The 19,309-nt window shown below is 47.7% G+C and overlaps 8 protein-coding genes across 8 annotated transcripts; 2 read left to right on the top strand and 6 right to left on the bottom strand.

The window, feature by feature from the left end:
• Nucleotides 1-199: 199 nt before the first annotated feature.
• Nucleotides 200-1,035, bottom strand: F5147DRAFT_236486 (uncharacterized protein). The gene is made up of 2 exons (XM_041428760.1): nucleotides 869-1,035; nucleotides 200-797 (listed from the first exon to the last, which is right to left on the bottom strand). Exon 2 carries the CDS (start codon nucleotides 758-760, stop codon nucleotides 314-316), a length of 447 nt encoding a protein of 148 aa, XP_041291313.1. The 5' UTR covers nucleotides 761-797; nucleotides 869-1,035; the 3' UTR covers nucleotides 200-313.
• Nucleotide 1,036: 1 nt separating this feature from the next.
• Nucleotides 1,037-2,433, bottom strand: F5147DRAFT_805102 (mitochondrial glycoprotein; the record flags this gene model as incomplete). Its single annotated transcript, XM_041443347.1, has 6 exons — nucleotides 1,037-1,416; nucleotides 1,473-1,742; nucleotides 1,797-1,932; nucleotides 1,980-2,038; nucleotides 2,092-2,236; nucleotides 2,267-2,433. 6 exons carry the CDS (start codon nucleotides 2,431-2,433, stop codon nucleotides 1,369-1,371), a joined length of 825 nt encoding a protein of 274 aa, XP_041291312.1. The 3' UTR covers nucleotides 1,037-1,368.
• A 993-nt stretch (nucleotides 2,434-3,426) lies between these two features.
• Nucleotides 3,427-4,664, bottom strand: F5147DRAFT_746361 (uncharacterized protein; the record flags this gene model as incomplete). Its single annotated transcript, XM_041439838.1, has 3 exons — nucleotides 3,427-3,992; nucleotides 4,069-4,273; nucleotides 4,332-4,664. The coding sequence occupies 3 exons, from the start codon at nucleotides 4,662-4,664 to the stop codon at nucleotides 3,427-3,429; spliced, it is 1,104 nt and encodes a 367-aa protein (XP_041291311.1).
• Nucleotides 4,665-10,901: 6,237 nt separating this feature from the next.
• On the bottom strand, nucleotides 10,902-11,364 carry F5147DRAFT_701726 (uncharacterized protein). Its single transcript, XM_041437749.1, has one exon. The coding sequence runs from the start codon at nucleotides 11,341-11,343 to the stop codon at nucleotides 11,059-11,061; it is 285 nt and encodes a 94-aa protein (XP_041291310.1). The 5' UTR covers nucleotides 11,344-11,364; the 3' UTR covers nucleotides 10,902-11,058.
• Nucleotides 11,365-11,436: 72 nt separating this feature from the next.
• Nucleotides 11,437-11,867, top strand: F5147DRAFT_775081 (uncharacterized protein; the record flags this gene model as incomplete). The annotated part of the gene is made up of 2 exons (XM_041441666.1): nucleotides 11,437-11,560; nucleotides 11,611-11,867. 2 exons carry the CDS (start codon nucleotides 11,437-11,439, stop codon nucleotides 11,865-11,867), a joined length of 381 nt encoding a protein of 126 aa, XP_041291309.1.
• A 556-nt stretch (nucleotides 11,868-12,423) lies between these two features.
• On the bottom strand, nucleotides 12,424-13,536 carry F5147DRAFT_539076 (uncharacterized protein; the record flags this gene model as incomplete). The annotated part of the gene is made up of 1 exon (XM_041430208.1): nucleotides 12,424-13,536. A coding segment is annotated over one exon (1,113 nt), but the record flags the coding sequence as incomplete, so codon positions are not given.
• A 1,104-nt stretch (nucleotides 13,537-14,640) lies between these two features.
• On the bottom strand, nucleotides 14,641-16,533 carry F5147DRAFT_746360 (uncharacterized protein; the record flags this gene model as incomplete). Its single annotated transcript, XM_041439837.1, has 8 exons — nucleotides 14,641-14,799; nucleotides 14,827-15,029; nucleotides 15,197-15,345; nucleotides 15,407-15,555; nucleotides 15,623-15,882; nucleotides 16,031-16,133; nucleotides 16,267-16,343; nucleotides 16,443-16,533. The coding sequence occupies 8 exons, from the start codon at nucleotides 16,531-16,533 to the stop codon at nucleotides 14,641-14,643; spliced, it is 1,191 nt and encodes a 396-aa protein (XP_041291307.1).
• Nucleotides 16,534-16,958: 425 nt separating this feature from the next.
• F5147DRAFT_775078 (uncharacterized protein) lies at nucleotides 16,959-18,735 on the top strand (the record flags this gene model as incomplete). The annotated part of the gene is made up of 4 exons (XM_041441665.1): nucleotides 16,959-17,054; nucleotides 17,132-17,836; nucleotides 17,888-18,631; nucleotides 18,700-18,735. The coding sequence occupies 4 exons, from the start codon at nucleotides 16,959-16,961 to the stop codon at nucleotides 18,733-18,735; spliced, it is 1,581 nt and encodes a 526-aa protein (XP_041291306.1).
• Nucleotides 18,736-19,309: the final 574 nt, after the last annotated feature.

The following is a 19,309-nucleotide window of genomic DNA, read 5'->3' as shown; positions in this document are numbered from 1 at the left end:
CATTCTTTCTTTTGTAATCGATGGTTATCAGGCGGCTCTTGTTGTCGATGTCATTCTTCTGAGAAGGTTCTCGAGGATCAAATAATCATCCGTCTTGCTTCCACATACCACCCTCAAAGCTCACATCCTGTCTAAACTTGCGGCCACCTCTGCTGTAAAGAAATCATCGTCTTTCTTAGATACATACTTCTAAGTGACTCTCTAGGCGTTGGCTCAAGCCATTAGATCCATACAACATGATCTATTGCATACTAAAGACTGCCTTCGCATAGGGGGTAGGGACTCGACTTGGACGGGAGTGTATCACTACGCGTCACTTCCTCCATCGTTGTCCCTCACCTTCAGATTCCGAAGTGTTTAAATGTGACTGCAAGGGGAATTGAGGGCGTCTGCGAGGGTTCCCGGGCCAGTACGGGCCAAAACTCATGCTCCATTCGTGTGTTCTGCGCTGCCTCTGGCTCTGGACAATTTCTGGTGCTACGGCTCGCAAGGTGTTCAATTCGTCCAGCGATAACTTTGACAGAGGCGATGACGCTAATAGTAGCATGTCTGAAGGTGTGTAGATAATAGGTCCTGTATGACGTGACGAACATGAGGTATGTGCCACCCGATGGGTAAAGGCTAGAGGATAATACTCACTGCTATCATGAGGCAAGGGCGACAATGAGTGTGCTGGTAACGAAGCCTTTGTTGAGCTAGCCGAACCCGGTGAAGGTTCCCGCCGGTGTACAGGGATGTAGAGTTTGGAAGATGACGACATTACTGAGGTGGCGAGAGAGGCGGGTTACTAGAGAAGACTTGGTAGATGAGGACACGAGAGATGAGTTGATCATGTTTCTGGCTTGAAGGAAGTGTTATATATACTCACAGGAGCAACCTGTGGACCTGCCCCTGCATGGACCCATTGTCAGTTGGTTATTGTATGTTAGCGTGGCGTGAAGCGGTGGTGGTGGTGGCTCATCTACTTCAAGGTGGACCACCGCATAAGTGATCTGTGAAGGCCAATGAGAAGGTCTGGAAGGTCGTAAGAAACATGTTTGAATTGCCTTAAATGGTCTCAGCGCGGTAGCCTATGCGGTCACATGATTTGACAATCAACACTCTAACCAACTTCCCCTATTAGTATTTGTCCATCGCAGGAGCCACAACTAGCAAACCAGTGAAACTTGAAGACACCACGTCGGCACGAAAAACTTTTCAAAGTAAAAGTGATGAATATTGAGTGACATTAAATGCTAGTGAGACTGAGAGGGGAGACAACAGCCAATAAATGTATGGTTGTACGTGTAAAGATGAGTGCAAGGTCATGCAGATAGCGGGGATGGCTTTTGAGTGGTGATGAAAGCGGTGCGAGCAAGAACTACATGCCTACGCATCCACGAAGTTCTTCACGTTGTCCAACCACCTTACGTATTCCTGCGAGGGAAAGCGATGAGGTCCTGCAAACAATGGACAGGCAAACGACCACTAACCTTCTGCTCTTTAAATTCTGAATATTCAGGAACAAACGTGGCAAGGTTTTCATTGATACCCCGCTCCTGTAACCACTTCTCGATCTCCTCCTGGACAGAAACGTCGAGGGTGTCAAACTGAGGGCCGATGTACAAGCCCCGGCGTTTCCAGTCAGCCTCAGCGGTAAGCTCGGTACCAAGCTGAGCATCAGGATAGTAGGACATGTTGTCAATGATGAACGCGCCCTCCTGGCACATAGTGTCAATGTTGATGGACCCCTTGGCATTACCCTACATCCAAATATAAGCACAAGCGCAAAAAATGTTTCACATGAGGCTATCTACCTTCGTGATGGAGAACGAAGCACGGATAGGGTACGAGTGGGGAGGTTGCTCCTCTCCACCTTCACCTTCTTCCTGCTCGTATTCCGGCTCTTCCTCAGCGTTTTGAATGTCGGCAATAGAGAACATCATACGAATACTATAAAACATGTCAGTATATGTCAAGGAGTATAAAATTTTACCCACGTCTCATTGCCAAACTTCCGTACGAGAGTGACCTCGTCGTTACCAGCAACATCCTGTATCTGCGTGCAAGGTCTGAGGAACAAGCCCACCATCTACTCGGCATAACACATACCTCCCAGATACCCTGATCCTTGAATGTCTTCAAGAACTCAGGCTCTCCTGGCACGTCAGCAACAGCCTCTTTCTCGTACTTAAGTTCCTCGGCAAGTTTTTGTGAGAGGACGACGTCAGCTATTGCCACCCAAAAAGAGTGAGTACTGGTTCATTGAAAAAAGAACAAAGCTCACTCGAACCCTCCGAAAAACGACACGTAGATGCTGAGAAAGCTCTTGCAGCAGCCCGTGGAGCAAGCTGTACGGTCGCAAGGCGCAAGGGGCCAGAGCGAGCCGCAGGACGAGCAACAAGCCCGTGATGAAGATGCAGCAACCTGACGAAGGGCACGGAGAACAGACATGTTGCGTGAGGAAGGCAAAGTACAGAAGATGGTGAAGAGGAAGCTTAGAAGGACACAACCGGTTTCTGAGTTTTGAAGTCACTCAAAATTTCGAGCATTGTTTGGCAACGCCTTTTGAAATAAACAAACACCCGGACATAGCCGGTAACTTTATGTAAACAAGTTATTCAGGGAAGATCTTCTCCGAGTCGCCTACATTTTTTCTTTATTTGATGCCCTTCCGCTTCTCTTATATTTTGGCGCTCACTCTATCGTTCTAGGGCCTTATGACACAATTTATTTGCACAGACTGACGAGCTGAGGAACACGAATCCGTGAATGTCAACTTATGTGTTGTGGCGGACCGCAGTCACGTTCGAGTTGCGATGAACCCTTGAATTTCAGACAAGCATGAAAACCTTGCCGCAGCAAGCAAGGTAATTTTCATGTTGACAAACCCTCTTCCCCTGCCTATTATAACCGATCATCGCTTCTGAAAATCAATTTATGTAAGTAACCATGTTGCTTTATATCCTACAATAATAAATACCACCCAATCATATCATACATAATTGAAAGCAGGAAGATGGGAAGCATAGGATGACAGACAGGGCATATACGTACAACGAGCAGAAACCGTAATTCCAAAGGGCAAGAAGAAAAAAGTCGGCGGAATAGACAGAAAATTCAGGGACGTTGTGGGTAGCCAATCATCAACGTACGGGGGGTTCGAGAATGACAGATACTTTGCCTCCGGCGGCTTTTTGACCATAAACAGGATCGCGTCACACGATCTACACCCTCTCCACACATTATCATCCTCATCGAGACCTTGTTGGTGGTCAAAGAGCGTCGGAGTCTCTGAAAGTTTTCAGAAGTACGTAGGAGGCAAAACAGAATCACATCGAACATGCATTTGAAACTGAACAACGAGAAAGCAAAGATCGCAAAAAAAAAGGAGAAAACAGCAGCGCGAAAGCAGGGAACTGTATGCAGCAAGAGATTCAGTGATATTCATGCGTCACCAATCTCAGCTGGGCTGCCATGTCCAGGTTCTGAAGCCTGGTCGCTCCCTCCCGTCGTTCCACTAGAAGTTGAAGATTCTTGCACGACAGCGGCGACCTTAGTCTTCTTCGCTTTCGGCTGTCCATCTTTCCCCACTCTAGATCTCTTCTTTGAATTTGTCTTCGGAGCAGGCGGCGGTATTTCTTCGACATCAGGATCATGATCTATAGGCGGGCCAGATGTCCTTTGAAGCTCAGCCTGAGCTGGATCCATGGCGGGCGGCGGCACGCCAGGAGGGCCATAATATGGCGGTCCATAGTATCCAGGAGGAGGCATATAGTAAGGCATCATCGGAGGAGGTACGCCAGAATTTGGGGACCCTTCCACGGGCGCCTGACCTTCCGAGGGTGGTACAAAACCAGGAGGGGGAGGATAGAAATATGGGGGCGGATAATATCCCCCCTCTGGTGGTGGTGGCGGAGGTGGAAAGGTTGGCATTGACGAGGGTGCAGGAGTTGCAGTCGCAGAACCCTGTGCTACACCGTTCGGCGGGTGCCAAGTTGGATCTCCGTTTGCTTCATTTGGAGTAGACGAGAAAGCTATCAATCCTGCCGATGAGTAAACAAATACAGATTGATGATTGTAACGTACTCTCGAAACTGGGATTATGAGTAGGTGAGGTAGCAGTATCGCTGCCGCCGGACTTGTTCTTGCGCTTATAGGGTCCCCGCTTAATTCCCTTCTGTCGCTCCTTCCGCACACCATCAACGCACGTTTCTGGGATACCATATTTGACACATCGTTCACATGGACGATGCTCGTCACAACGCTTGCAGGCATTCGCGCAGTTGGTACACTGACATAATAAGTTAATTAATTTAGAAAATGGGCGCAAAAAATGTACGTCAACTTACCGCCATCTTGACCTGCTTACGCTTAACGCGCTGAAAGTTAGTTTGCGGAGGGGGTGCATAAGGCGGAAATCCTACGAGTCTAACGTAAGAAAGAACAACAGAGAACGGCGCCACGAAACTGGACCTACCAGGAGGAGGAAATGGATACATCATCCCTGGAGGCGGGTAATGATAGATGTACGGGGGTGCTGGGTGCGGCCCGCCGTTTGGCTCAGGATGGCTCGGATCATAGTAGACCGGAAAAGGTGGCGAGTAGGCACCGTATGCTTGGTATGGTGGCATGTGATGTTCCTGTGCTACAGCACCAGCATTCTTGGCTTGATCGCTTGCCATTGAGGTTGAAAACTTTGCCCAGCGCTCCTCACAGAAATTTGTTCTCTATGGGTAAGCGAATAGTCACGGACCTGTAGAACGGGAACCATGTTGAGTGTTTGATCGAGCCGGTATTTTGTGAAGCAGACAGATAATAGGCTCCAGTAGAGGAGACGGATGGATGGGTGGAAGGAAAGGGAAGAAAGTTGTTGCTCACTCCGCTCGAAATTGCTTAGTTTTCCGATCGTCGCCGCTCAGAATACGCCTCCTACGCTCCGGTGCTTCAAATTATTTGATCTGGCGCTATCGGTTTGATACCAAATTCGATATCGCAAAGGTCTTGAAGAGTATGACGAGGAAAAGGGTAGTTTTTGAGTATAAATGATGGAGTGAAGGCACAACTGTGAACGTGGGACTTGAATAAAAGTTATAAAACGCGAAAACGTGACTTTAAGTGATGCCGTGCGCCTTTTTCCTCATCCTCCAAACTTCATGATGTCGAGCTCTACGATGAGCAGACCTTCGTATGAAAAGAGCGATACCTGCGAATTCGTGGGCCATAATTGTCCATCAAAGTTGAGTTTGACAGCGCACGCATGATTCTGTCTCTTTCTCCGACCCAAAGATCGTTGACTCCGCTACAAACGTTACAACCCTCCCACACTTTCCTATACGAGTCGGTGGTCTAAATATCTTTATAATTTCTGGTCCATCGCACTTATCGTTATAAGACTAACTATGCAAGTCTTTTTAGGTCTTTTATCGTGTTGATAGCTTGTGCCGTCCTTGTTAATCAGCGCTGTAACGCTTTATAGCCATCCCAAAAGGAGTTGCACTCTCAAAATATCCTAATGTTCCTTCTCTTTCCTTTGACTCCCCTCTCTTCTTCCACTGCTACCGGTAAGCAAGTATTACTCATTTTTTTTCATTCTAATAACGTCCAGTTGTTCAATAGTAGCAATGACATTACTTACACGGGACAACAAGTGCGGGCAATAATTTATTGTCCCCGACCTACCTCGGCAAATCAAAAATTATCCTCTTCGGTGCTCCGCGAATTCATACTCCCATCACTTCTTCGAACCTCGACCGGCGCCGCACGATAACAACAGCGCGTACGTTGACTTACCTATGCATGATGTTCTGTCGGCCTTTGTCCCGCATTCGTCACGATCTTCCACGTATTATAGTTGGCCCAGACCATCCAGACAAGGGGAAGCTTTGATATTCAATGTTCCCGATTCGTGATTATTAGCCAACCCTGTACGTGCGATAGTCCACAATCAGACAATCCCATTGTGCAAGATTTGTGAATGCATTTACTTATCATGATCTAAGTTCGGCATTCGGTGTTCTTAGACTTTATGTGGAGTTAATTTCTCCTAAGGACCGCAATACAGGCTCCAGGTCGATATTTCTATCTTCGCGCGCAGTTTAGGTTTAGTCACTATCCATCGCTCTTCAACATTCTCGGCTTTTCGATGACTGGATGCTACTTCAGATGGTTAATCTCTGTTGCAAGGACAATCTAGCCTCAGGGAATTGTCAGCCAAAATAACGGATGTCTGCGGTCACTCAGAAAGCACCAAGCAACCTTTGGATTAGCAGGCGCAATTGCTTCCCTTGAAATAGGGAACCGATCCTGTCTCCGCCGTGAGATCCACGCTCTCAGTGTTTCAAAGAGGCGCTGCGTTTATATGGGGATGCTGGCTAACGTCCTTCTCTCGGCATATCTGAATTTTGAATTTCATAGATGAATCACAAGCAAGTCAGGTGAGTCGTTCCTCGGAAATAATTCATCCAGGCGCCTGACCCTGTTAGCCTTGGCTAGCCGTGACGCGTGATGTTTGATGTACCGTATTATGATAATTCAGTGTTTGCGCCTTCACCGGTGCACCCCCAAGTGACGCGATATTTTTAGTATGTCTCTTTGTTGGTCACCCCTAAATGCACTTATATCGTATTGGCCGACATATTTTTGCGCCTAGATCTCTCCCGACTTTCGAGCGGAATTCCGTACCGCTCTGGTGCATAGTAACGACACGAACACGATGCTCATGATGTATAATAGTTTGAACCCCATTCGTCATTCATGGATTGTTTCGGGGATGGTTGCGGACTGCTCATTGACCATGTTTTCGCACAATCTAACCGTCCCCTCCCGTTCCTCTAAGGACGCGTAAGCTAGTTGTTACCAAAGACTTTCATCAGGCACTCGCAGTGCACAATGTGTCGAGCAGTTGTGTGATTTTGCTCTTTCGAACCTACGTCGTAACATCAAACTATTATTACCACAACAGGATTCGAAACAAATGATCATGTTCCTACAGGTTCCAGCCTCTTCCCAGCTACACGCCACAAGACTTGAAGAATGCCCTTGTAAGTATCTAATCCTAAGGAACATGAGCCCTATAAGAATGATGAATGACCAGATGCAGATAACTCGGTCACAGATCGGCGTACCGATAGATTTGGAGATAGCCGAGTTGCAAAGCAAGAAGAATAGCACAATTAGGACGTATAGAAGACCAGCGTCCAAGATAATCACGTCCATATTACGAACTTACACTGCAAAGTAAAACATGAGATTTTGCTAACACCGTGGCAGCCAGCAAGGTTGTATTAAGAAAAGTGAGAGTCTTTCTTGATTGCCGATACATGGCATATAGCCGAGTGATCGTGATAACTATGACATCTCAGTCAAAGTCAGTATCATTGGGGTACTGTGACTGAATGGCTCACCACTCATAACTGTTTCAGTCATTAGATCAAACTAAGCCCGTCAACAACCTCACTCAGCCTCTAGAATGGTGCAATTATGTGGACAAAAATGGCAGGCGATAGCACAGAACACTGACAAAGTCTGTTGGCGAGACTCCCGGAAAACTTACTGCATGCCGCCGGTCAGAAGCAAATGAGCAGGGGCACTTGCACAGCATGCCGATGCTAATCGTGAGAGGTGAGTTATTAGTGCCAACGTCTTAACCTTGAAAACATAGACAGAGGATAGAATTCCAACATAGTATACCTATATACCTTTGAAGTTGAGTGAAACTTGTCAACTGCGCCCATGATATAGACCACTTACGCCGATATATAGAACAGTCATGAACTTGAAAGTTTAGCGCTGCCTCTGCCCTGAATCAAACGTGACATCCTTCCTGATGTGGGACCCCGCTCACCTAGACCAGGTCCAGCTGTGAGACCATTCATAGTGAGAATCTGCTTTGGTAACGGTTTAAGCCTTCCTGGCGCTGGAGAATACCAAACGGACATCAATAATGCCCAGAGTCTGTAAGTACTACCTTGCTCACCCCAATCGTACACCAACACAGTAGAGGATATAACTGACACCGCAGTCATATATAGATAGAGGCAGGGGAACATCTGCTCGCCACAAACCCAAGAAATAGCTGTAACCACGATACCAATTTGATTATCGGGTACCAACTGAGACTAGAATCACATTGAAGATATCATATTTGGTATCAGTGAGTGGCGGATAAGTATGACAAATGATACCGATACATGCACCCCTTGCCTCATGCCAGGTCCTCATATCACCACCGCTGCGCGCCCCTCATCTGGATTGTGGGAGGCTACATGTCACAAGCATGCGAAGAAATAGGGTTTGTCATCAACCGTTTTGATCGACAAAGGCAATGTAGAACGCACCGTGTCATACGGACTGATACCCGTCAGCGTTGCATCAATTTACACAGCCAGGTAACGCGCGCGCTTGTTGATTTTGAAGATCCGGATGTGGCTGCATGTGATGCTTGACAGTCTAAATGTGAATGGTATTTGATGCTGTGGATAGTGCAGTAATGGAGGTAAAAGCGAACAGCATATCCAATGGGAGTTGCTGTATACGAGTTACGATGTTGGCGGGTGCTGGCTGGCATGCTGCCACAATCTTGGGTGATCCCTCATGAGTGTGCACAAAGATGGCTACGTTTGGTTTCAATGCTTCTGTTTCCGCGGACTCTGGAGCGGAAATCATGATGGAGGTATCATAGGTGAATAGTAGCCGTGATCTCCCGAGGGTAGCTATGCACGTACTTCAGCAAGAGCATATCGGCATGCGCTGCCTCCCACCACTGTCTCTAAAGGTTCCCCCCCATTTTAACTTTGATGCAACAGTACTAGTACTGTGTCTTAAATTTTAAACTCTGCCTTAAACGCTGAGTTTGAATATATTAGTAATAGTGTATGACGTTATAAGCCAGGGAACTTTAAAATTACACCTTCTCTCTCAACCAGCTCAAAGGCCACGAATGCTCATCACGTACAGATTGCTTCATGCATCCACATTTCTGAGCGGGCTAAGGTCTGAGTATTTTAATCCCCCTCGATCGGCTCTAGCAGAGCCCGGCTGTAATCAGCTGCGCGACGTACCAGAAAGGCAGCTTCATTTTCACATCCCCAAGATCCTGTCATGGCAGAGGAGGGCGAGAATGAGAGGCTTTGAAAGCGTTGTGGGGATCGGGCAAACTTGTGTCCATCGTGTAGCAGTCCTATCGCGCGTGCGCCTGTCACAATGGCGCTCAGGGACATAGAGAAATCTGAGCCAGATACTCAAGTCCCCGGGCCTTTGCTGCGGTACAACATTCCTTACATCTAAATCGCTAGGTGTCATGTACATACATCGCTCCCAGGATCAACCTCAGGGTGGTACATGCAGACTGCAGTCGAGATATCCTCCCATGGACATGGTGGCTACCCGGGCATCTCCGCTCGTATGCTGCCAGCGTCTCCGCTCATCTAGGTGAATAACCGCTTACAGCTGGAGGTGACTACATTACCATGTCGTTACTTTCCTTGCGTATGAGGGATATATGCGATGACACTGGTTTGTCCTTGAGTTCACTTCGTGGCTCGCGTATCCTTCGTGGATCGTGAAACTCGATTCAGACTACTCTTGGGCTGGTTCCATTACCTAATTTTTGTTTCTCGAACTCCTTTGTGGAGTGTCATCTTCCCGATGTCCAGGGTCTATGCTTGCGTCCGAACTGGTTGAGAGGAATGTAATGGAAAGGATGGGAGTAATCTATGTGGTATGCAATATTTGTTCCTAGGTCGACTTCCCGCTTTTAGGTGGCAAAGACAGGCTGTTATTTTCTTGTATCTGTAGCCACCACGTTTCTTTATTGAAGCCCTTCGTAATCGCCAGGAAGCTTCAAGTTCTTTCCATTGCATCTCATTAAGAAACGCGCTGAATCATTCAGTGAAATCAACTCGAGACACAACATCGGGTGCTGGAAGATGTGCAAGGCGTTCCCTGCACACAATTGTCTAGTTCTCGACATATAGCCTTCAGCAAACAAGCATGCACTCACCATCCCATACTTTACCTCGGTCGAGCAGGCCTTTGACTCCCAGCTCGGTGGAACTCCCATACCAAAATTATCACCGTCTACCAAGATTATAGGGGCGATGTTCCCCAATCGTATCTTCGTGAGTCATCATATTTATCATTGACACGACGAAAGCTCTCTTGAGGATCCTAATCTCACGCAGCTATCAATAACACGCACGACGGCGGAAGCTTCGAGAACATTCGTTCAACTTCGAAGGTATCCGTGACCATGCCTGATTACATACCACTCTTCTGAATTATTTTCAAGTTCATGAGATATTTTTTGCTTGATCTGACTGATGCATCGTAGGGATTTCTGCGACTGAATGGTTCGAAGAAACGCATCAAAATGAACTATCGTGATGTGTCGAAGATATCGTCGAACTTGCTGGTATTCTTGTCGAGCACAGAGTCTACTCTCTCGACGTCACCACTTAGCGGCGCTGGCCACCTAAAAGCCATCACCAAAGTCAGCCCAGTTTAGTGGGGACGGTTTTCACAGGCAGTCAAACAAGCTGCCGGAGCCTTATTGTTGAGGCTGTCAGCTCTATTACCGATGCCGAGGAGATCCTTGACAAAAGCCAAGCCGATGTCGTCGGGATTGTGATTGTTGGGGCGTGAGTACGTTCTTCATAATGTTCGATCCCATCTTCGGCGGATTTGCGTCAGACTGGTGTCGCTATTAAGCTAGAGAATAGATCGGGCTACGGACGTGTGGGTCGCGGTCAGAAGAAAATTGACTAGCGACTACAATGACTGGAGTTCTGATGGTGAACAAGATTAATGTCGCATGTACCAGCCATTTAGGACACATGAAGACCTTTGGTCAGATGTGTTCTATCACTCGAACTACTCTAAATTGACGAAAAGCTCTCCATCGTCCTGACAGGATCAGATGCGGCACCAGGGTTACTAAAAGCCTCTTTCAAACGGCAGTATTGAAGATCATGCATATGTACTACTTGTGGGACAAGGTTACTCAGGCATCGGCCTTATCTAGTCCCCGTATGCCAAGCTGAGGCTACCCATAGTGATTTACAAATATGGGAAGTCGAGCTACTCGAGTTCGATCAGGTGATCATTATTAATCACACAAGCCTTCGGCCCGATAACACGTCTATCACTGACGAATACATAACGTAGGGCTCCGATGGCGAAGGTGGCATTTTCTCGCCATTTGTACGACCTTCCACGACCTTCCAGGAGGCCACAAATAGCTGACGCAGCGGTCCAAGTTGATGAGTCACCACTGCTGTTTCCCGCCACCTCATCGGTGACACACAATAACCAACTGCCGAGGGCCCATGCATGCGCAGTTTTCCTCAGGATGTTCCGGTGCATATATAAGACCTTGTTCAAGCAGGGACATGATCAGCACAGTCTCACTCGTCCAGTCATCTACCAAGTCTTCCCGCCTCCCTTGCCATATCAGTGATGTCGTCATCTTCAGGACTCTACATCCCTGTACACCGACGGGCACCTTCACCGAGTTCACAGAGCTCATCAAGCGTCTCTTCTTCACCAGCGCACTCATTGTCACCTTTGCCTCATGATAGTCGTGAGTATCCTCTTGAGTCGTAAATACCTAACACTGACCACGTCACACAGTGCTTATCTACACGCCTTCAGACTTGCTGCTATTAGCATCATCACCTCTATCAAAGTTGTCGAATGAAGAATTGAGTGCCTTGCGAGCTGCAGCACCAGAGATCGTGCAGAGCCGCAGGCAGCGCAGATCACGCGAATGGCACATGAACCATAGCCCGTCCTGGCCCGGGAAGCCCCACAGACGCTCTCAATTCCCCTCGCACTCATATCCAAACACTTCTGAATCAGAGGGGGAGGGACAGGGATACAGGAAGTAGCTTGTTGTAGCAAGACATATACCCCTCCGAGTCAACCAACTTCATCACTCGTCATTCACAGCATACCCCAATATTATTGACAATCACATACACCCCTCATCAATCCTTATGTAAACGAAGACAATGGAACTATATTTCCTTCGCCACCTTGGCATCAATCCCCTTATATGTAAACATTCATCTATTGTCTTCACTCTACAGGACATTCAATGCCAACGTGTTTAATTAGAAGAGACTATAGTAGGCCAGTATGAGTAGTGAAGGTCTCAGCCTTCATGTAGTAGTGGCAACAGATGTATGTATCGTATTCCACCGGTACCCAGATGAAATTTCAAAATTTCACCATTCAGCCGGGTGTCTTGAGTATGAACTCATCGGGGCATCGGAATATAGCATGGATCGACAAAACTAGGGAGCTGTATATAAGGTGAAAATATTCCCAACCTCGTTGACTTCCATGCGGACGACCATCTTTGACTTTCTACCCAGACAGTGTTCGAAGCCGACGCTCTTTTTTCGACTCTCGATCTTTGGTGAAGAAATTTACTGCACGGTGATACCCCTCCTTGAACGTCTCGTCAATGTTGTAGACCGGGTTTGCAACCAAGGTACCATAATCGTCTTCTTCGTCTCCGCTATCCCCCTCTCCATCTTCGCCAGCAAAGAGGAAAATCGGTGTGGGAGCTTTCAGAATGAACGGTTCCAGTAGTTCTTTTGGTGGTAAAAGCTCTTCATCTACGAACCCGGAGAGAGGTGTCGACGGCGAAAGCGGCGCTGCCTGCCGGAGGGCTTGATCGCGCTGTACGAGACCAATGAGCAGCTCCCAGCGAGCATACCAGTTCAGCTCCCAGGTACGAATAGCCTCCCATGTACACGGCGGAGATATTTTTGGAGTTCTAGGCGATAGACATTCTTGATGAGACCCGTTGTCAAGCGTTTGTTTCTCGAAGGGTGGTTCATCGTCAGCAACAAGGGTTACATCCCCATCACCGCATGTCGATGAACCGGTCGACGACTGCAAGCTTCCTGAAGACGCAGAACCTTGTATCTGGTCGGAACTATGGGTTGCCCTTTGATACATGTCGAACACGTAGAGCGTCTTGTGAATGGTCCACAGCGGAAACCTGAAGAAGCACCGGTCGACATTGGCAGAGTATGGATCACGAAGCGCAGAGATATCGCCCACACGAGGGTAGATCGGCGCGTTCGAGTCCTGGACGAAGTCTCTCGATGCATACCCCTCAAAGTCACGCTCCAAGCCAGACAGAGGCACGCGGATTTGCGATGGCAGCCCAGAGACTTCCCGACTGTCCATGAGCGTGATGCCAGTATATGCGCTTCCAGGGTCTTGTGCGCATATAGTGTGGTCTATTCGCCGTTTCACTTCTTTGGCCTGCCATTCCAACCATTCGTCATGGCGCGCTGTCCAGAAAGACTTTTGATGCAACAAAGCACTCCGTGAAAATCCGCGGTGAGGGTAATTCAGACGCTGCGAGTGGGGACGCGACACAGGAGTTGGGGTTTGCACCTTTGTTTCTTGTGGAAGCGTCGCATGGCGAACAGGTTCTGGTGCTAATGGCTCCATGGTGACTGTCTGAAGTGAAGGTGGGAATGGGACGCATTGGGGCTCGTATTCGAAGTCTGTCTGGGAATTGGTGCTGTGGTCATTCACGTGGAGGATTGGTAGACCGATGAGAGGCTCGTCGTCGCCGTCCTCCTCCCTGAATTTCGCGAGTGCTGGGCCGCTACGAAAGAGGTTGCGTGCCCACTTGACCCTCGAAATCGGCAGTTCTGCGTCTGCATCTGATTCAGGGCAACCGACAGCGCCGCCTTCTTCATGAAAGAAGTCAAGTCTACTAGGAGAGCGTGGCGGAGAGATCAAAACATCTGGCTCTTCCGAAGATAGAGAAATTTCTGTGTATGGTTCGTGTCTCGCGTCCGCTAGAAGGTCCGAGGCATCGTGCACGCCAGTGAAATAGGGCATTACTATGTAGCAATTAGGTATGATGATAACAATAGACGCGCAGGGATGGCGGAAAATAGCGGATGTGACGATAGCCTTCGGTTGCGTGATGTTAGCAGTTAGGCTAGCGAAGAAGTGCGATGTCATTCATTTACGGGAACGCGTCGGTAGCAAATAGACATCAACAGACGCGCCAATACGGTCACATGACAGGCGCGTTCTGGAGTGCTGCCAATCATGTACTCTAATTTATGCTAGGCCTATTTATATTGAAGTCTCTGCATCTGGTTTTCTCAGAGCGGTTACCAACTACGCAACCTGCGCAGCAGCAGAAGATCACCAAAGACAGAAATTCACAGGAGGCGGACAAGAAGCGCTTGGGTGAGAATGCCGTTGCTGTAAAGGTTGAAACTAACCAGTACAAGGTGAAGGAGGTTGAGCTGCTTGCCGGTACGTGGTCATGATCGTCGCGATGTAAGTGTTGAATGATGCCTCGCAGTAATGGCAAGGGAAAAATAGGTCCGAGAAGCCGAGACGTTAATTACTGTTTTGAAACACCAACTCGCATCCATTCAACTTGCTAGTCTGTCGAGGAAGAGGTAGAGAAGTATCGTGCTTTAACCGACAATCTAAGATGAGGTGGATTATTTCCCTTCCTGATGCTCGTCGCTGATGTTACTTTTGGCCCAAACAGAGCTGAAATGCCTGCGGAACACGTTTCACAACTAGTGTCCAATTGTGAGCAACCCAACTCGCACCGACTGTAGTCAAAATCCTGACAGTCAAGAGCCCGCGTACCAATCAGGTCGGTCATATAGACACACTAGGAACATCTGTTGAATGATCGTTGTCTTCAAACACTAAGCGTGTTCGCTTCTTAGTTCGAACAGAATCCGCATCTTTCTCTTCCTCTTCCTCTACTTCTTCCATTTCCTCGTTCTGGCTTTCATGGACCTTATCGTCGTCCATCTTCAGCCCCACTTCCCCACTGCGCACCAACCCAACTTTGACTTTCCTCATCTTGTCCCTACACTCAGAGGAGGGCGCTGCATAGCCAGCAACGCAAGAGACCAAGCCTGGCTTCCCTCCTTCACCAAAATCGGGCGCTGGGATGACTTGGGTAATCGTCTGAGTTTCAACACTGTGCACTTCGATTGTGCCATTTGGCAGAAGTGTTGTTAGGTAGGGATAGTCGAGACCTAGGCAGGTTCATCCATGGTAATTAGTCTTAGAACTTGAAAACAAATTGCGAAGTGATAAACAAAATGAAAGTAATTTATGCACCACTGAGAAAGTCGAAAGGTGGTGGAGAATGAGCGAATTCGAGCTAGCAACACGAAAGAGATCCACATAAGATATCACTCACACACAGACAGTGGATACGCTGGCCACTCAAGTGTTCCACGCACGGGATCACCATCGCCCGTGATGAACAAGCCAAGTGTGCTCCCGCCCGTCCAGCTCAGTAAAAGGAACTCAGATGGAGATATGACAACGATATGTGGTTTAATCGTACTGTTAGCCGAGTCAGTAAGAGCCAGTAAGGTGATCAAAGGTAATATCCTATTCCACTTACCCCGCCGTAACCTCGACTTGTGTCACTGGAAGCAATTCAAACATCTGCGCAGTTACAAGATCAATTACACTGTAAATGTCTGCGGTCGCAATGCATAGGTGGCGCCCTGAACGCTGAGCACGGAGGGATCCAGGTCGGAAAGGGATTTCCTAAGGAAGAATAAACGGACATCAGCTTATAAGAAAAAGAAAGATGCGGGTGTGAAGGAACACCAACCCTGGTGAATATCAACTTCTCCTCGCCCAAACTATACATGGCAATAGTACTGCGCTTTATAACACAGAGGTCGATGGCATCAATTTTCCCTCGCTCAGTAGGAAAATTTGCTGATGTGGAAGTGGCTCTAGTGGTAAGCGAGGTCGCGGCGGGGCGCTGAAGGTGGTTGTGGTCGACTGCGAGAGCCTCAACATTGCGGACGGGTTTAGCGTTTGGAACAAGATCAAGCGAAGGGAGGGTGTATATATGGAATTGACGATCTAAAGAAGTATATTAGTACATGCTTAGCGACTGAATATGTAGATATCAGAAGAAAGTAAGGTGTGGCGCGAACAGCATCTCAAATTTTCACAACACGATAAGCTGCACACCCTAGATCAAGCACTCACAGATGAGAGGATAACGCACCACATAATATCAGCACCCTCGCGATGCAAGGTACGAGGATGAGCTCGTCGATCTGCTTGCCCGAAGGGTGGCTCTGTTGCGAGAGCAGAGCGTAAGCGTCTAGCTGGGCTAAGTTAGTGTGGTGTCGAAGGCTTGAGTTGGGAAAGAAGAGAAAAAGAGGAGAGTAATCTAAGAGTGGAAATGATCAAATCTGTAGGGCGATGAATGAGAAGGATGTTGCAGACGTTGGTACCGACCTTGGTGGGATCTGCATCTGGCTGCAGGGCGTAGCGCAGGAGCTCGCCATTCGAGCAGCCAACGTATATTTCGGACCCTGTGCTTGGTGTTAGCACTGGTTCTCGAATGATTCAGGGAGACCAAGGAGGCAACGAAAGAAAATGGTCGTCTAAGCGACCCATGGTCGTTCACGCACCAAAGGCCTGCGCACAAGTAACAGTCCCTGCAATGATTCTAGGGATGAGCGGTTGGAGGAGGTATGGCGGAACTTCAAGTGAATTGACCATGTCGCTGAAGTACTGATTTACTAGCCTGCGCTAGTCAAATGCTAATTACCAGTACTCAGCTGATGAATGAAGTCGATTGATTGGTTGACTACGCCGCCACCTTTTATAATCACACCTTTGATCAGTCACATGTTGACTGGCAACTCTTCATTGCATTTGTCGATGCTTGTGGTCGCTTTGTGATCAAGTCAGTCTATAGTCACCATTGAGCCGCTGCTGTTTTTATCCGCGATATCTTTGTTCTTTCGTTTCTTGGTCGTACAAATATTTAAGCAGAGCGGTCTCGACGGGATAGAGATGTTTTCCAGGCTACTACTCGAGTTCGCTATTGACAACTTAAATTCTGGTTAGTTCTTCGTCCCATAACCAGTGCCGATAATGCTGACACCGAGTCTCAACTTACAAGACAGTGGACAAAGCTGAAAATGAAAGCCAAAGCAGAGTTACTGTCCCTTCCTCCAGAACTCCTCACTTACATTCTGAGCTTCCTTCCTTGGCAAGATATCCTTCGTTGTACATCTGTGAGTTACTATTAACTTTCTAATCGCCGTCGATCCATCGTCTTAAATGGACTCCGATACTGACGATCATCTAGCAGTTATGCAAGGCCCTTCGCCAGACATACATATCCGAGTCATCCTCTGAGCTTCAGTACGCCATTGAACTCGGTAGCCAACGACTACTTCCTGTTTCCAACAATCATATCCCTGTTGCAAAACGCCTACAACTCCTAAGGGAAAACGCTAGTGCATGGTTCAAATTCGATCTCCATTCTTTCGGAACAATCTCTATACCAGAAAAATTCTACAGGTTCACAGCAACGCATATCACTAATGGGCATGCTTGTTTCTGGAACCCAAGCATAGATTCTGTCAGAATCTTTCCAATACTACCTAAACCCTCACAAGAAACCATCGAACGTGATTTCTCTCCAGGTTCGCTTTGTGCTGTTTCCAACATCAGCGACATCGATGTTTTCATGGACCCAGCGCAAAATCTACTCGCCATCGCCTATGCCATCAGTGGTGATAATTATCCATATGATGAGGAGTCCTATATCGAGCTTCTTACCCTGGATGGAGATGGTGTCCACCCGCAAGCTGCTGGACGGACACTGTTTATGTCCGACTTGTGGCTGCCAGGAAGACGTGAGAACTTTGTAAGATGGTGTTCGAAACTCGAGGGTTTTGAGAAGTATATCGCTTTCCTTCGCTTCGCACCACTCTTTGAGCATACAGGCTCGTCAGTCTACTCCAAGTGGTGCTTACATATTTGGGACTGGCAACACTCGACTTCGTCCAATGTGAGTATCAGCCAGAATTAGCTGAAAGACTTGACAGTTGACTCGATTTAGAGCATACTCAGTGGCTCAACTACACTAGATCTAGATTCCGACAGGTCAATCGATTTTTACTTCCTCGGAAACGATAGACTTTTGATTATCAGCGACAATTTAGAGCTCTATTCAATTGAGGACATGTCTCGGTCACCACAGTTGCTGGCGCGCTTCTTGTTTCCTGCATCAGTGTTCAACCTAAAGTGCTGTACTCCGACGAGCGATATTGCATGTAGCTCACACCCGAAGATACAAGCTCAGCAAGTAACATGGGTCTCAGACCCTAAATATCGAGTGCTCTCTCTTGCTTCACATTCTTCAGGTCTCGACTTCGTTATTTCCACCACGATTTTCTTCGATGGCTTTTCTGATTCGGAAGGAATGTCGCCAATAATACCGTGGATATGTTGGGGTCCTTCAAATGTTCGTATTTTTCTGTACGATTTTCCATGCAGACTTGGCGTCAGTGGGAATCGAGCTTTAAATGCATTCCCTGCAGCTGGCGCGACAAACTCGGTTGATCCAGAATACAGGCTACACATGATGGATTTCAGCCCATCAGCTGTTAGGCGTCACCAGCAAGGCCTAGGAAGACTGGTTAATGAGCCATCTACAGTATACAACCGTGAGTCGGGGGAATACTTGACGACATTCATGCCCTATGTCGAAGTCGTGTCGGACAGAACGTTCAGTTATGGCGAGTTCGTTGAGATGTGGTTCGATCAAGACAAGATTTATTTGTTCAAAGAAAATACAGACACTGTAGGTTCCTATATCATTTTCCAAGGAAGTGCGACATACTCATTGTTTATCCCTCATTATTTCTCTAGGAGGAAACGGATCAGCTTGAAGTCATCGAGTTGTAAGAGTAAACGCTGTATGATGTAGCTAGATCGTCGACCTTCCATTTACTTGGAGTCTAGACTTGTGAGACCTCTCGCTGCTCAATATTATCAGTTGTATTCCCAGGTCATTTATCAGTTGAGATCCGCTGCCCTTGCTCATCAGGAGCCTTCCTTACTCCACGCGCTGGCAATACCATGAATTTGAGGTTGTCCTTCGCACCGCTTTCTTCACATGTTCTGCACACAAGGGCTTACTCATATTAGATGGACAAACACTTGAGAGTGTTTATTTACCGGCATTCATGGCCAGGCTCGAGGCAGGGGGCTAGCCATGGAACGTATGAGAAGACCATTAATACTGTTCTGCGCTGCTAGGCAGACGCTTAAAGGTACTCCTCCCCAATTTAGAGTTTCAATAACAAATATGTCAAAGCCACCGTGATCAACGCAGTGACAGTACGTGTATCCGCGGCAGTGCTTTTAGCAGCCAACGTTTGTTGCAACCCGTTCAACAGATACGTGCGGATCTCCCTCGAATACCGAATCCTTGCCACCTTTGCAACCGATACGTTCTGATCTCCCCCAAGCATCGAGT

Source organism: Suillus discolor, assembly GCF_016758755.1.
Source record: "Suillus discolor strain FC423 chromosome Unknown F5147scaffold_37, whole genome shotgun sequence".
NCBI classification, from domain to species: Eukaryota; Fungi; Basidiomycota; class Agaricomycetes; order Boletales; family Suillaceae; genus Suillus; species Suillus discolor.
This window is presented reverse-complemented; position numbering and strand designations above follow the sequence as displayed.

Coding starts and splice junctions, on each gene's coding strand:
- F5147DRAFT_701726 (XM_041437749.1), bottom strand. CDS start 11,343: ATGCACCGGAACATCCTGAGGAAAACTGCGCATGCATGGGCCCTCGGC.
- F5147DRAFT_236486 (XM_041428760.1), bottom strand. CDS start 760: ATGTCGTCATCTTCCAAACTCTACATCCCTGTACACCGGCGGGAACCT.